The sequence below is a fragment of the Phoca vitulina genome, unplaced genomic scaffold, assembly GCF_004348235.1.
Source record: "Phoca vitulina isolate PV1807 unplaced genomic scaffold, GSC_HSeal_1.0 scaffold5, whole genome shotgun sequence".
NCBI lineage: Eukaryota > Metazoa > Chordata > Mammalia > Carnivora > Phocidae > Phoca > Phoca vitulina.
Window position 1 is genome coordinate 75,088,624 of NW_022589708.1, and position 16,505 is coordinate 75,105,128.

At 35.7% G+C, this 16,505-nt stretch overlaps 1 protein-coding gene across 2 annotated transcripts in view; it reads right to left on the minus strand.

Moving 5' to 3' along the window:
* Positions 1-9,425: 9,425 nt before the first annotated feature.
* NUP58 (nucleoporin 58) overlaps positions 9,426-16,505 on the minus strand; it is a 39,741-nt gene continuing 32,661 nt past the window's right edge. For both annotated transcript variants that reach the window (XM_032403323.1, XM_032403322.1), the window contains 3 exons: positions 14,560-14,658; positions 12,856-12,951; positions 9,426-11,577 (listed from right to left, as the gene is read on the minus strand). In XM_032403323.1, the coding sequence (XP_032259214.1) occupies positions 11,408-11,577; positions 12,856-12,951; positions 14,560-14,658 (365 nt within the window). In that variant the 3' untranslated portion in view covers positions 9,426-11,407. The remainder of the gene's footprint in view (positions 11,578-12,855; positions 12,952-14,559; positions 14,659-16,505) is intronic.

The following is a 16,505-nucleotide window of genomic DNA, read 5'->3' on the forward strand; positions in this document are numbered from 1 at the left end:
TGTGAAAGATAGTTATTTTGAAGAAAGAATAATGCAAATTAGATCATAGACCAAAGAGAATAAAATCCCTGCTGGGATAGATGCAATCTAGGTCAGTTTACATCCATATCAGGAATAAGATAGATTAGTAGACTATGTACCCATAACAATTAAGTAAAGGCCTTCTCTCTAGACCTATATTTGGGGGCGCTTGGGTAGTGCAGTCAGTTAAGTATCTGACTCTTGGTTTTGGCTCAGGTCATGATCTCAGGGTTATGAGATCAATCCCTGGAAGGGGGTCCGTACTCAGTGAGGTATCTGCTTGAGATTCTCTCTCCCTCTTCCTCTGCCCCTCCTGCTCATTCTCTCTCTCTCTCAAATAAATGAATAAATCTTAAAAAAAAAAGAAGAAAGAACTATATTTGGATTAGGTCTCCCAGAATACACTCCCACTACAAAACACCTGGAAATGTTGGGTAGAACTCTTTTTTATAAAGATTTTATCTATTTATTTGACAGAGAGAGACAGCAAGAGAGGGAACACAAGCAGGGGGAGTGGGAGAGGGAGAAGCAGGCTTCCCGACGAGCAGGGAGCCCGATGCAGGGCTCGATCCCAGGACCCTGGGACCATGACCTGAGCCGAAGGCAGACGCTTAACGACTGAGACACCCAGGCACCCCTTAAACCCCAGTTTTGCCAAAAGTTTGGTTAAAGATGATTTTGTGAGCCTATTCTACTGATGGGTAGAATTTTTTAAAACTTTTTTTTTTTAAGTAGGCTCTATGCCCAATGTGGAGCTTAAACTCACAACCCCAAGATCAAGAGTTCCATGCTCTACTAACTGAGCTTACTAGGCACCCCTAAAAACACCTTCTAAGCTCATAGCTGAGCTAGCAAGAAAAGGTAAATTCTTAGAAGTCAAAAAATTGAAGTGAAAGCTTGAGGAAGGGGGAGCACAGAGGCTGGTAGCTGCCAATGATCTAGAGGGTTTAGCAGCTGCTTAGGGGATAGGCCAAGGCCCAGGGGCCTGTGCAGTCTACCAGTTGTCCCCCAGAAAACATTGTCCCCTTCTTCTTTACCAATAGGAGCTTTAGCTCAGTGCCTGACCACCTACCAAAAGACATATCCCGACCTCATTTGTAGCTATGTGACCAGGTTCTGGCCACTGTGATGTGGGCAGAAGTGACATATGCAACTTCCAGATCACACTCTTAAAAGGAAAAGAGGTGTTTTCTCCATGCTTTCCCTCTTCCCATGAGCTGGTATGCAAATATATTCCATTGTGCAGACAAGAACATGATTCTCCAAATAGCAGAACAACACTATTAGGAGTCTGGGCCTCTGAGTCTTCTGAGCAGTCACATCAACCCTGGACTGCTGCTTGGACCATCATATGAAAGAGAAATAAACTATCTTTTTCAAGCCACTGCATTTTGAGGTCTCTTAATAAAGCAGCTTTGCCTGTATCCAAAGTAATATGCGCCATACAAAGTAAGGAGATGACAGAACCCCCCACCTCATAGAACAGGGACACCAAACGTCTACACTAGGAGCCACCCTTTTCATCTAATGGACCAGAAGACAGTGATTATTTTAGGCATTGCAGGCTGTATGGCCTCTGTCCCAACTAGTCAACTCTGCCATTGCAGACCAGAAGCAGCCACAGACAATAAGTAAACAAATGGGTATGGCTGTGTTCCAAAAAAATTACTTACATAAACAGTAAGTGGGCTTGATTTGGCCCACAGGCTATCGTTTGCCAACCCCTTGTCAACATATTACTAAATAAATAAATAAATAAAGTGTCTAATAAAGAAAAGTTGCCTGTTGTAGCCTTGGCTCTCTCAAGTGAAAGAAAATTCTACTGAGAATTCATCACTCAGAACTGACTCTCAGAAGCGACTATGGTTTCAAGTCACACTATGTATGTGGTCTAAGAAAACCTTCAGAGTGAGATGTTATTTGGAAGTGGACCCGGATCAGGGGCCTAACAAAAAGCAAATGCAAGTCCTCCGGAACACATCTTCAGCCTCGAAGAATTCCCAAAGATAAATTCCTATCAAGGATGAGCTCACACATAAAAAGTATAAAACACACAAGGAGAAAGACAATCACTTCGAACAATTCAGCAGAAGAAAAAACAACAAAACCAGATTCTATTGACTTTAGATACAGGACTTATCAATGACAAACAATTTAAAATGAGTACATTGAATAATGCATAAAGAAAAGAAAGTGTAAGTAAGGATAAGAGATTATCAAAAAGTGACGAGGCATAGTATTTAAAGGACTAATGAGAACTTCCACAAAGGAAAAAAAATTGAAGTTTAAAATTAAGTGAATTTTCAATAAAATTACCAAAATGATTAAAATTTTTAAAAGATGGTCTAAACACATGAAAAAATGGTCAACATCACTGGGCATCAGGGAAATACAAATCAAAACCACAATGAGATACCACCTCACACCAGTCAGAATGACTAAAATTAACAAGACAGGAAATGACAGATGTTGGTGAGGATGGGGAGAAAGGGGAACCCTCTTACACTGTTGGTAGGAATGCAAGCTGGTGCAGCCACTCTGGAGAACAGTATGGAGGTTCCTCAAAAAGCTGAAAATAGAACTACCCTATGACCCAGCAATTGCACTACTAGGTATTTGCCCCAAAGATACAAATGTAGTAATTTGAAGGGGCACTTGCACCTCAATGTTTATAGCAGCAATGTCCACAATAGCCAAACTATGGAAAGAGCCAAGATGTCCATCAACAGATGAATGGATAAAGAAGATGTGGTATATATATATAACGGAATATTACTCAGCCATCAAAAAAATTTAAATCTTGCCATTTGCAACGACATGGATGGAACTGGAGGGTATTATGCTGAATGAAATAAATCAATCAGAGAAAAACAATTATCATATGATCTCACTCATATGTGGAATTTAAGAAACAAAACAGAGGATCATAGGGGAAGGTAGGGAAACCAAAACAAGAAGAAATCAGAGAGGGAGACAAACCATAAGAGACTCTTAATCATAGGAAACAAACTGAGGGTTGCTGGAGGGGAGAGGGGTGGGGGGATGGGATAACTGGGGGATGGACATTAAGGAGGGCATGTGATGTAATGAGCACTGGGTATTATGTAACACTGATGAATCACTGACCTCTACACCTCTGAAACTAATAATACACTATATGTTAATTAATTGAATTTAAATTTTAAAAATAATGAATAAATAAAAATTAAAAAATAAAAGATAGTCTAAAATCACAAAGACAATGAGAATAGGAAAAAAGTTAATAGCAAAGGAATTTTAGGAACCATAATGGAAAAGTAACTTAGCCGATCAAGAGGAAGGGGAGGGGCAGAGGGAGAGGGAGAATCTTAAGCAGGCTCCAAGCCCAGCAGGGGGCCCTGCTCCATCTCACAACCCTGAGATCATGACCTGAGCTGAAAGCAAGATTTGGATGTTTAACTCACTGAGCCACCCAAGCACCCCAAGAAAGCTACTGATACTTCTGCAAGTAGGGGTGAAGACGGGACTGAAAACAGAATTGACTAAAAGCTTTAAGAGGTGAAAGTCACTTCCAAATGGAGAAAAGGGAGACTGCTGCTTTTGTAACAAGGCTTATAGAAACAGTTGACTCTTTAAATTCTGTCATGTGATTTTGATAAAAAATAATAATTAAAAAATGAAAATAAATTCTGCTATTTTCAAGAGTAAGAAATTCACTAAACTAATAATTCAGTTAGAAGGGCATAATATTGATAAACAAAAATATGTCTTTAAATGTTCATATATCATCAAAAATAGGGATGACTTTCAATGATACATTTTCAATCTTATTTATATACAAATGATTTTAATTGTATCTGTACACACACAGACACACACAGATACACACACCTCACACACAATTACAGTTTTAGGGGAAAAAAAGTACAAATAAGACCACATCCACATAGGCTCAACACTACCTACATAAGGATTCTAAAAGTGGTAGTTTTTAGAAACTTCTTAACAGATTATTTCAAAAATAAGATAAAATCATTCCATCAAACAAGTGCTCAGTCAATAAGGTCCAGTTAAAAGACAGTTTATTCCAGTTTCCACAGTGGCACCTACAGTTCGCCAAGTAAGGTAAGAATAGAATTTGTCACTCATGTTGTTTATCTAAGAGTTGGTGTCAGTGAATCAAGTTATCATGTTTATCTAGGAGAAAAATTTTTAGAAAGAAAAAAAAGCATTGGCCACAGAGATTTAACTTTTCTTCTGCCTTCTCAATATGTAACTATATAGAAGGCATTAAATTTGGAAATGACACTGAGCTGATAGTGCTATCATTTAATAATGGGTTTCTAAGACTTCACTAGAACAACACTTGGGATATTGGAGTTTGAATCTTTAGCATCATCACTTAGGACTTGTATCACTTTGAGCAAATTACTTAGTTTCTTCTCTCATCTCTAAAAGAGAAAGGGTATCACCTACCTTAATGTTACTGGAATGCTCAAAAACTTCATGACTGTCAACGCGCTCTAGAAAGTGGTATGCATGAAGTCTCCTTTCAGTTCTGCGATTCTCTAATTACAACCTGGCACCAGCCACCTCGCTGAGTCTTCTAAAGACAACTTCATACAATTATGAAGTTGCAATGGTAAATAAATACAAGACTATACATTGTATAACTTAAAATGTCTTAATTCTCTTTTTTTCTTCTCATTGACTTCTCACTCATTCCCAGAAGTCATTAAAAAAAAAAAAAAAAAGACTAAAAAATTTTGGCAACATAAAAAATTAAAACTTCTCCACAGCAAAAACAAAAACAACCATAAATAGGTGAAAAGGTTAACTGTGAAACATTTGCAATACAGAAGAAATTATATAAAATATTAAGGACGCCTGGGTGGCTCAGTTGGTTAAGCGTCTGCCTTTGGCTTGGGTCATGATCCCAGGGTCCTGGGATCGAGCCCCGCATCGGGCTCCCTGCTCAGCGGGAAGCCTGCTTCTCCCTCTCCCTCTGCCTGCTGCCCCTGCTGCTTGTGCTCTCTTGCGCTCTCTCTGACAAATAAATAAATAAAATCTTTGAAAAAAAAGAAATTATATAAAATATTAAGAAAGTTTGAGAGCAACATGAATGGGGGATGATGACATAATTTTCATTTAAAAATGTCACACGGATCCAAGACTAAAGGTTTAAAATTGTTAGATTTTCCAAACATCTCTACGAATAGAAAGTGAATACCTCCAAAGAGCTCTTACAAATAATTATTTAGAAGACGGCTAATACCACACAAAAATGTTCAAACTCCCTCATAATTAAAGAAATTAATAAAACTGGATGCCATTTTCACTTATCCTACTAGAATTATTTTTAATAGCAAAAAAAAAAAAAAACCCACAATCTAAATATTCACCAAAACGAACTAGTTATTAAACAACAGTGTGGACATATATGCTATGCAGCTATGAAGAAAAATAGTAGGTATCAGAATGAAAAGAAATGTAACTGAAACTTCCTCTGGAAAGTGGGGTATCAGTTGCCTTTTATTTTATCCCTTTGTTGTTCAAATGCAAAATTATCTTTATTAAATAAACATGTGGTTCTTTAAATTCAAATTGTTAGTAAGTCATTAAAAATAAATGATATTCTGGGGCCCCTGGGTAGCTCAGACCGTTGTGGCCGACTCTTCATTTCTGCTCAGGTCACAATCTCAGGGTAGTGAGATGGAGCCCCACCTCGGGCTCCACACTCAGCATGGAGTCTGTTCAAGATTCTTTCTCCCTCTGCCTCCCCCTGCTCTCGTGCACTCTCTCTCTCTCAAATAAATAAAATCTTAAATCACTCATTGCTCAAAGCCACCTACTATTACAACTTTTTTGGAGTTTCCCCAAGCCAAATTAGTATCGCCTCTGTGCTCTCAATAATTTTCTTTGTATCTTTATCCTATCACCTTAATAAGAAGCTCGTATTGTATTATACTTATTTACATATAGTAAGAGTTAAAATCCTAGACTCTAGAAAAACAGCCTGGGCTTACTGGCCCATCTACTTACTAGTGACCATTAAAGATTACTGAACTTCTCTGCGCCTATTTTCTCATTTGTAAAAAAGAAATAATAGTACCCACCTCCTAGGACTGAGGAATAAATGAGTTCATATATGGAAAGCTCTTAAGAGCAGGCCCTTGCCTCCACTTAGCACCGGATGTGAGCTGAATCTGAGCACAGAAAATACCCTACTCAGATTTATTTTCCTCTAAACTCCCAGCAGTGACTTGCATACAGCAAATATTAACAAATGTTTACTGAATTAAACTGACTTGCTACCAGAGGATTCAAAGGGGATTGAGGATGACAAAAACAAGGTCTCTGAAAGTTAAATTTACAGCCCACTCTTGAGCACTGCAACCTTTGTGAGCCTGGTAGGTTTTCTGTTGTGCTTCACTGGCAGATTAGGTAGAAGAGGAAAAGTGCATTAGATTGAGTAGGAAAAGGCAAAAAACAATTTGGACCATGACCAATTTTTCCAGTAATCCCTACTCTTTCCTCTATCACTATCTCTGAGCACCTGAGCTGCTTGCCCATTTCCATGGTCTCCTCAGGCCAGTTGAGGTTCATACAGAGAGATCTAGTCTCCCGCAGTCTGAGCATGTAGTGCTGTCTTGGGTTCCAGGAGTCAGGCAAGCCTTCCTGGAAAGGCTTTCTTGCTAAACTTCTTACTGTCCTAAGAGTCAAATAGCCCAAATTGCTCCCCCTTACCATTTTCAAGGTGAGCAGAGCACCCCTCATGCTGGAATGACTGGCTTTTCTCTGAGCCTCTTCATAGGGAAGCAGTGGGAAAAGGTGGCTACAGGAGTGCGGCCCCTGCTTCTTCCTAACACTCTTTACACCCTCGATATGACTATTCACCAAGTCCCATAGCCCTTTGTACTTACCTTGCCTTGATCTATAGTTTATTGTATACTTGGAATTTCCCCCATCTAAATCATGTAATGTCATTACCCTCAGTGCCTTTGAGAGCTTAGGCATGGAAATCAGTGTGCTATTCCTGTTAACCACAGAAAACCCCAGCTCCAAGATTTGACAGCCATGTGACCTCCAGTAAACTGCTTAAATTAAGCCTCAGTTTCCTCATCTAGAAATTGGAGTTTTTTGCCTTATAGGATAATATTGAGATTAAACAGGGTTAAGTGTATAAAAGTTGTGAGTGTGCCGCCCAGAACAGATTACACACTCAATAAATGGGGGATACCCATAAGACAAAGGTGCCTTTGTGAATGAGATTTAAACTAGGCCCTCCGGCTCAGATTTTTCAGGACACTGACCCTGTGTTACCAAGTCCCAACGTTGCATCCCCTAAGTAATAACTTTGTGGTGTGAGCTCCAAAAAATACAGTGCAGCCAGGTTTATACACAGTGAAACTGGAACAAGGCACAGAGGAAGGGGATGCCAAAGCGAATGTGATAAAGCATTCAAAGCCAAATATTTCACACACAAAAATCCCATTACAATATTGCCAAAAGCACTATTCAAATTCCCTTGTTGCCAAAAAGCACTATTTGAGATTATTCGGAAGACATTAACTTGGGTTTACCGTACCATCACAGAAGAACAGTTAATCTGCCTCTGTAATAATGCGAATGACCTTGTACCAACTGCAGGAAAAAATCCACCCACAGAAATAAAATCAGGATGCTGTTAGGAAAAACAATTAACCAAGTATCTAATAAACACTGTAAAACCTTGCTGAAAGAATAAGAGACCTAATAAACACATGTATCATGCTATCCATATTAAAATGTCAACTCTCCCCAGATCATAATGTATTTTATTTGTATAAACCCAATCAAAATCCCAATAAGATCTTTTAAAGAAAAATAATAGGTACTCAAGTTTATTTTAAAGAATAAGTGTCCTGGGGCGCCTGGGTGGCTCAGTTGGTTAAGCGACTGCCTTCGGCTCAGGTCATGATCCTGGAGTCTCGGGATCGAGTCCCGCATCAGGCTCCCTGCTCAGCAGGGAGTCTGCTTCTCCTTCTGACCCTCCCCCCTCTCATGCTCTCTCTCTATCTCATTCTCTCTCTCAAATAAATAAATAAATAAAATCTTAAAAAAAAAAAAAGAATAAGTGTCCTAAAATAGCCACCCCACACAAAACCAAAAACCAAAAAAAAAAAAAAAAAAGAGTAAGATAGGGCAGCTTCCCCGCCAAGTACCGAAACAGAGCACCCAGCTCTAGTGATTACCAGCAGTGAGGTACTGGTGTGCAGCAAGAGCAGTCATGCTTGCAAAGCATCAGGGGCTCGATTCTATTACTAATACAACTACCCATCTTTACCAACCCCATTTTTCAGATGATAAAGCTTAAGGTCTAGAAAAGTGAATAACTTGCCCAAGATCACACAGGTTCAAGGCAAGGGTCTGAACCCAGCTGACTCCAGGAGTCCAAACTACCTCACAAGAAAAATACTAATGTCCATTATCTAGAGATCATTAAGAAAAAAAACCCTACTAAATAACCTGGTATAAAAATGGACAAAGGATATCAACATGCAATTACATTAACATGCAAACGGCTAAATATATATTAAAAAGCTCAACCTCACAAATACTTACTATTAAGATTGATAATATCTAGGGTTACAGAGAATACTTGGAAATGGGTACTCATACATGCTGCATTAGTGTATTACTTATACAGCAATTTTGGAAGGCAATCTGGCATTAATAAATACAATCTGTATGCCTTTTCAGTAATTCCTCTTCAAGCATCAGTCCCAAAGAAACACTAAACATAAGCACAAAGAGCCACGTACAAAGATATTCACTGCAGCTTTTTCTGTAAAACTGAAATACTGGAAAGAACTGAATTGCCCACGCACAGAGAATATGCTATGGGATGGTACATAAAAAGCAAATTACATGGACTGACATGGAAAAACATGGTGATCTATCATTAAAGGGGGAAAAAAGCAAATCATAGCACATACAGATTTTTAACCCATTTGTTAGAAAAAAAAGGATCTAAGAGAGAATGATAAAATGTGAGAAAACGAGAGAGAGAAAATAAAAGGGAAAAGGAAAAAATGAACATTTATACATGTTACATGGGAAACAGCATTTTTTAAAGGGGTCCAAAAGGATAGACACCAAACTATGAACAGTATATACTCAGGGGAAGAAAGTGGGATTAGGGCCTGGGAGTTGAAGGGGACTTTCACATTCTACCCAATACTCTTCTATATAACTATGTTTTTGTAATCTTGAGAAGACAAAAGCAAGTAACAAAGAACTTACTATCTTGTGTTCACTCTGTAATTTTTTAAAGAAGCAATATATTTAACCTGGTAAAAAGAAAACACTAAAAACCGACCAAAGGGAATAAAAGAGCAATAAAGAGAAAATTACGTATTAAGAACTACTGACACCTATAAAGATTCAAAGCAATTGACACAATAAATTTTATTGTTTACATAATGATAGGCTCTGGACAGAGTGAAGACAACGGGACAATGACAACACATTTAAACTCCTATCACAAATTGATCTGTTACAAATTTCCAGTGCTTCAACATATTAAAATGTAAAATATATAAAGAAAAAAATAAGAAATATAAATACTCAGATTTTTGCAGCACAATGCAACGTCCTTTTAAAAAAAAGGTTTGCTGTAATTGGGTATTTAATTCCGACAGTAATTCAAAACACAAAATCCCACATTTTCCTACCCTTCCCCAAAATATAGATCTGGGGATTGCAGTATTAGAGAAGTATGCAAAAATAAAAACAACTTCAGTGCTCAGAAACAAAGCATTTTCCTTACTTTAATGCATCAAGGCGCAAAAGTTTCAATTCCAAAAAGCCAATCATTGCTATATGCGGATAAATAAAACAGATTTAACAACACTTTAATAATCAAACCCAACTAACATTATACTAAAAATATATGTGTGTGTATATATATATATATGCAATGCCTATTTTAGAAAAAAAGGTGTCTTGGTGAAAATGATTCTGAAAATATTCACTTGATGCACATTATGTACAAAACCTTCTATATAAAAAATTAAACTATTTTCAATGAAATTCCATGTTCACATCCCATTTGAAAACTGTACTTGAAAGATAAGTAGGTCTACCTAATGGTTTCTGTCTGAAATCATGGCTAAGGCAGTTCTCTTTCCAAGGGCCCTCTTTTTCACCCACTCTATGTCACTAATACTAATATAGACAAATATTACACAGATGCAATCTGACATGCCTATGTGCTATTACCTGGGATTCTGTTCACTGTTAAAACGGGATAGTTTATAGTTGCTACAAAGAATACATTTTTTCTTAAAATATATTGTTTCTCTATTCCAAATTAAGCACTTACTTAAGACATTAAGAGGTTGATAAACCACTCCATTTGGTGTCAATATCAATAGCCCTATAAGAAAGAACTCTGTATTGGAATAGCTAGAAAAGTTTCCACTAAAGTAATAGTGCATCCTTCACCTGCATAGAATCAATTTGGCTTAATAGCTCTTTGCCCCCAGACACCAGTCTGGAGTTCAAATATGCTCTTGAAGGTTCATCTCAGATATGAGAAAACATCTCATATAGGCAATATGAGGGTATATGGGATAATAAAAGTTGTTAAAGTCTGTTCAATGATTCTTACAGCACTCCTCATTCAGAGTAGCTGTTAGAGGTTAACGTGGAAACAAAAATGGAAAAGACTGGGGGGCAATGAAGCAGAGTTGGTCAAATATTTACACCAGTAATCATTTCACTAAATCTTTAAGCAAATAACTGCAATGACCTGGTACCTCTAAGCTCATCATTCTACAAGCACTGAGGATTTGAAGCTTAAAAGGTGAAAAATAGAATACCCTTAGAAAAGGGGAACAAGTCTGAGGCAAAAGTTGTAGGTCTGTAAATATATATTTTATATGAACACACAACTGTGTGTATTATTCTGTATATATTTACATATGTATTCACAAGATGCCCTGCAGTGTAGTTCAAAAGGCCTTTATCAAGGAACAAACTGATTCTAGTATAGGACTCAAGAGTTCATACCACCTGTGTAAGAAACAAATGTGCATATATTCACATCATGTAAACCTTATCAACAAAAACATTGCTACGACACTAGGTTAAATAGGTTTTACTAATCAGTGATGTAATCAGAACATTTCTTACACTGACAATCAAAATAATGAAAAATACACAACTGGGTTTCAAATTCACAAGAAAAAAGATGTTTAGCATGGCAAACAAGAACAAAGTTCAGATTCCAGAGTAGGGAAAAATATCAAAACTTTATAAATCTCCTGGGATGCAATTTAATTACTGCATCGATTTTAGAAAAATAGACTCATAGAATGAACGATGCTGCTATGAATTCTCTCAACCACATCAACCCATATGTTTATCTTTTTCCTCTTTTGTTTCCAGCTGGAGGTTTCTTCAACTGAAGGAGTTGTCCTCCTGTTCCAAAACCTGCAGAGGCAGGATTGGACACCCCAAATGTCAAACCAGCTGATGCCGTGATGCCAGGATTGCTGAAGTTAAACCCAGATGTACTTGAGCTGCCAAAGCCTTATGTTTAGGGAAGAAAATATTCATATCAGAAGTTAAATAACAAAAACAAATATAAAAAAATGGGGATGAGAGGTAAATTTCTAGCTAAAAGAATATATAATCTATAAAAATAACAAGTATCTTAGAACCCTAACTTTGTAACATGGAATTTTACAGGAAAATAATTTAGCTAACAACTAAGAGGCACCTTTAAATAAGACAGAAATTTAGTGATCCAGGCCAAAAGAGAAACCTTAGCACAAATAACTGAACTCTACAGAAAACTTCAAGTTGTCAGATGCTTTCCTGTTAATTAAATATTCCATGGTGCCTTCCTCCTCAGCCCCTCTAGAAACATATTATCAACATGTGGAAGAGAGACTTCACAACCTTTGGACCCACTCTTGTAATCCTAAGTCCTCCAAGAAGGCCTTAACCCACGATTTTCAAGGCAATGAACACACCAAAGAGTAGTACCAATTGTTCTGATTTTATAAGAACCTTTGCAAAACTAAGATCAAGAACTAGCACTGCCTACTTAACTAAAAGTACCATATTTAGATTATAATTCTCAAACCACTGAATTCTACTGTTATTTTACTCTTTTGGAACTGCTGATTTTAAATACCACTTAATATTAAATGGAATTTCCTTAAAATTCCCTCAATTTAAACGTAATTTAATAAGTATTATGTCATTATTTCAGACATGCTATTTATTCCTAAGCACTGCATGTTAAAACAAGCCATTATTTACGAACATAGAGGAAATGGAGAAGAAATCTGGAATTTTCTACTCGAAGAGTCAAAAGATTATATACCTATTTCAAATGAACAAAGAATCCAATTAATCATCATGTCTAAGCCTGGTGTTCTTAAAACCAAAGGGACTGATAACTAAAGAACATCTCTTTGGGAGAAAAATTATTCTCCTAAATAAATAATGATAAAAACTGGGTTAAAACCTTTATAATTATGGGTTATTTTTATAATAATGAAGAGACTTGTTTAACCATGAAACTAGTCTTTGGGTTTAAAAGACTCTCTACTTAGTTAAAAGAGGACATAATTACTTATTATATCAAACTAATAAGTCTTGTTAGAAATATTTCACAAACCTTTTAGTTTATAAGAGAGATAAAACTGTATGATTTGTTAGGCTTGCATGCTTCATTCAGGGGGTAGAAACTGAATCAGGGATCATTTTTGGATACTGGAAATAACAATACTTATACTTTTAAATTAAATAATTTGCATCTTTAAATTTGCCTGAAATTCAGGCCAAAAACACACAAACCTGCACTAAGACTTCCTGAGGGTTTATTTGTTGTTCCAAATCCAAATGTGGAGGCCCCTGTGGTGCTGCATCCAAAACCAGAGCTAGTTCCAAATCCTAGTGGAAGGGTAATAGAGAAATATACAATGGTATGTAAAACATAGGTTAAAGGATACTGACAAGTAAAACCTAAAATTACCAAAGGTCTAATAAATACAGTGCTATTACAGAAACCTGTGATTTACTCTTTTGCATAAAGCTTTTGGAAGAATCAGGTTAAATCTGAGATAAACATTTTTTATGTATTTAGACTAAATTTATGACCCATCAGTAATTTTTAAAGAACAAAGCTATAAAGAACAAGATCGTATTAGTATTTTCTCTCCCAAATGGACTAGCAATGTTAGTGACCATTCAAATATGATGTCAAACAGATATAAACATAGCTACTTAGGGATATTTCATTAAAAAAAAAAAAAAAAGACTGACTAAATTCATAAATAAGCATGACATGCACAACAATTTAAATGCCAAGTACCATAAGGTAACTTTACTCTGCTTTTTACCAAAACGTTTTCACTTACAAACTTTTACCACTGAAAACTTGCATAATTACAACATAGTCAATCACGTTAAACCTACTCAGTAACGGTAGTCTCCTGTCACATACCAGCCAATGTTAACAATTGAGAAATTTAGAGTGGGAGCATTCATGGTTTTTCTCTTAATAATACTATTCACAATTTAAATAAAGAAATATTTTTCATTATATAAAGTTGAAGAGTTGATTCTGCTAAGTAAAGACTGTTTCCATTCTCTTAAAAGTCAAGTGCTCTAAAAATAAAATTCAAACTCTTAGGCTACTCTGCAACAGCTTATCTAAAATACTGAGTTTGACAGTATTATGGCCTATAACGCTAAGAAATATGATAGCAAATTGGATTATAGATCATAGGACATATGCTGTCTGCCAAAATTCTACTAATTCCAATAGAGTCTACTATATTAAGTAACCTTGATTGCTCACTGGCTTCCCTCTTACGATGATGTATTTTAGTGGAAATAAGGGAACCTTATTCATATATAATGAATGACAATACAATTGTTACAATACACTCTATTTTCAAATACCCATACCAGAGAATTGTGAATATGTTTGTATTTAGCATGACGACTTATAGAAGACTTACCTTACTAGTTAGAATTAACTTATAAAACTATTAATTGCTACATATACAAGTATGCATAAAGGCAAATATGCCAAAAATGCTCAGGAAAAGACAGAAGCCGAGCTGTTCAATTATAAAAAAATTATTTCCCCATTTAAAGTGTCATTTACAGAAGAAGAAGATAATGATTAGTAGGATGTATGTCCAGAAGTAGTTTGGACTCCAAACCGATGTTATTAAGACTACTGATTTTTTAAAGTTAATTAAATTTATTAAAACTAAGTAATTTGCAATTTCACATTTTAGCATACTGCTTTGAAAATATGAAAATCCCTACCAATTATTTTTACTACTCTTTTGTACTTACTATTCACCAAAGATGAAATGATTTTTTTAAGTTCTAAATCTAATACTAGAAAGCACTAATTATGTTTGGAGAACTGTTTTTGTCAGATGGAAACTTCACTTCAGCAGACCCTCTTAGAAATTTTTTACAGGCTACTATCAATTCAAATGTATAATAGTCCATTGCAATATTAGAAAAGTGAAAGTGTACCTCCAAGGTTTGAAGAACCTAAGCCACTTGATTGCAAGCCAGTGCCAATACCTGAGCCGAATGGCGTTCCAAAACTAACTCCCAGAGATGGCTGTGGCCCTGGTACAACAAAACAAAACAAAAACAGAAACAAAACAAAACAAAACAAAAAATGGGGGGGGAAAAAAAACAAATTTGCCTTACTCTTTCAAGATTAAAGTTTCTTTATGAAATTATTTTTTAAATAAACAGTGATTAATTTTGACAAATGCTATTTGCTAAAACTCAATTTTCAGGATGTCTCCCCAGCCTGATTTATCTATCCTAACTGATTTACCTATCCAAAACAAAATTGTTTTTAAGTGACTTGTTTGTGCCATACAATTAAGAGGCTTACCACACTGAACGATGAATGTTAATTTACCCTACTAAGTAATTTGAAATCTTTAATGTATTGTAAATTATAATTCTTTTAGTTTTACTTCTAGAATGGTTTTAGATCTCCCCACTTGTTTTCTGATGAAATTACTTGGTGTAATCAGTAAAGGTTTTTATTTTTTTTCTTTTTAAAACAAGCTCCTTATCGTTAGAGTCAAGTCTCAACTGATCAGACTGACACTAACGTGGCAAAACTATCATGTTACTTCATAAGAGTAAGTACCAAAAAACTAGGCATCACTTTTTATATGAAATATAAATAATATATACAATAAATAGATAAAAAACAAGACAATGTTTTATTTTATTAAATTTATTGTTCAGTTTAAAGCAAATCAATTACACAGTAACATGACAATTCCAACTTGTTCACAAAAAGTGATAACTGAGTTCTATTATTAAGCTCTGCTACATTACACCACTTATCACCTGATTCAATAAGATAGATAATGAACATTTACAAAGGCACCGCTGTGTACCTTGACAGATTCAATACATTCAAGATTTCAATTCAGAAGTTTCTTTCCAACATTTTGGAAAATGTACTCAGATGCAGAACAATTAGTCATCCTTTTCCCGTTTGTTACTTTAAAGATTTTGGCTGAGTTTGTTTGGCAAGAATAGCATCAAACTTACTAGCCTCTCTTTTTAACTACTTTTTTTTTTCTTTAACTAAGCAGAATACAAAAATCTAAAAATCTCTCATTTGATAAATAATTTATGAAAATTATTCAATAAATTTCATAGTACAATCTTCAGTCTTGTCTTTTTCAAGCACAGTGATCAGTGCATCTCAAAGTTGAGGGAACTGCCAAAGTAATATACAGTTTGAAATTTAAACTTTTCAAAAAAATCAAAGCCTTCAAGTTGTTCAATGAAGAATGAGGTTTGTATATTCAAAAGGTAGTGTAAAATTATAAAGCATTAAAAAAAAAAAGAGGAAACTGCATTTTGCTACACTGGGACAGAAACTGGACTTTTCAAATAGCTTCTACCCAGAAAATAAAGAATAAGAACTAATAGCAGCCAGAGTTCTTATACTATTATTAAAAAATAAATTAAAAAAGGATTTAAATTTTTACATCCAGTTTGAGATCAATTTGAGAATAAAATACCTGCCTAGCAGCTCTTTTGTAAAATGTTACTATAGGAAAAAGAAACTAAGCATATTACTCTCTTATTTCTAACAAAAATAACACGTAGAAAACACACGTCCAGTTTCTTGAACACTGAGAGACCTAAGTGTCACGTGTTGATAGAGGCACTGCTGGTGGGAGACCCTAAAGAATAATGCACACCACAGCCCTCAGCCCTACAGGTCGTTAAGAGTTACTCAAATAACATGCTTTTTGTTGTGTGTGGGTCTGTTTTTAAGAGTAACCCTAATCATCAATATTCAGGATATAGGTAATCAAGAACTCTGACAATGACAAGACTTTCCATTGCACAACAGGTACATGATACTTTGAGTTTTGTACCTTCACACAAATTCTGAAGGCAACATCATTTATAAAACTAGTAGGCAAATG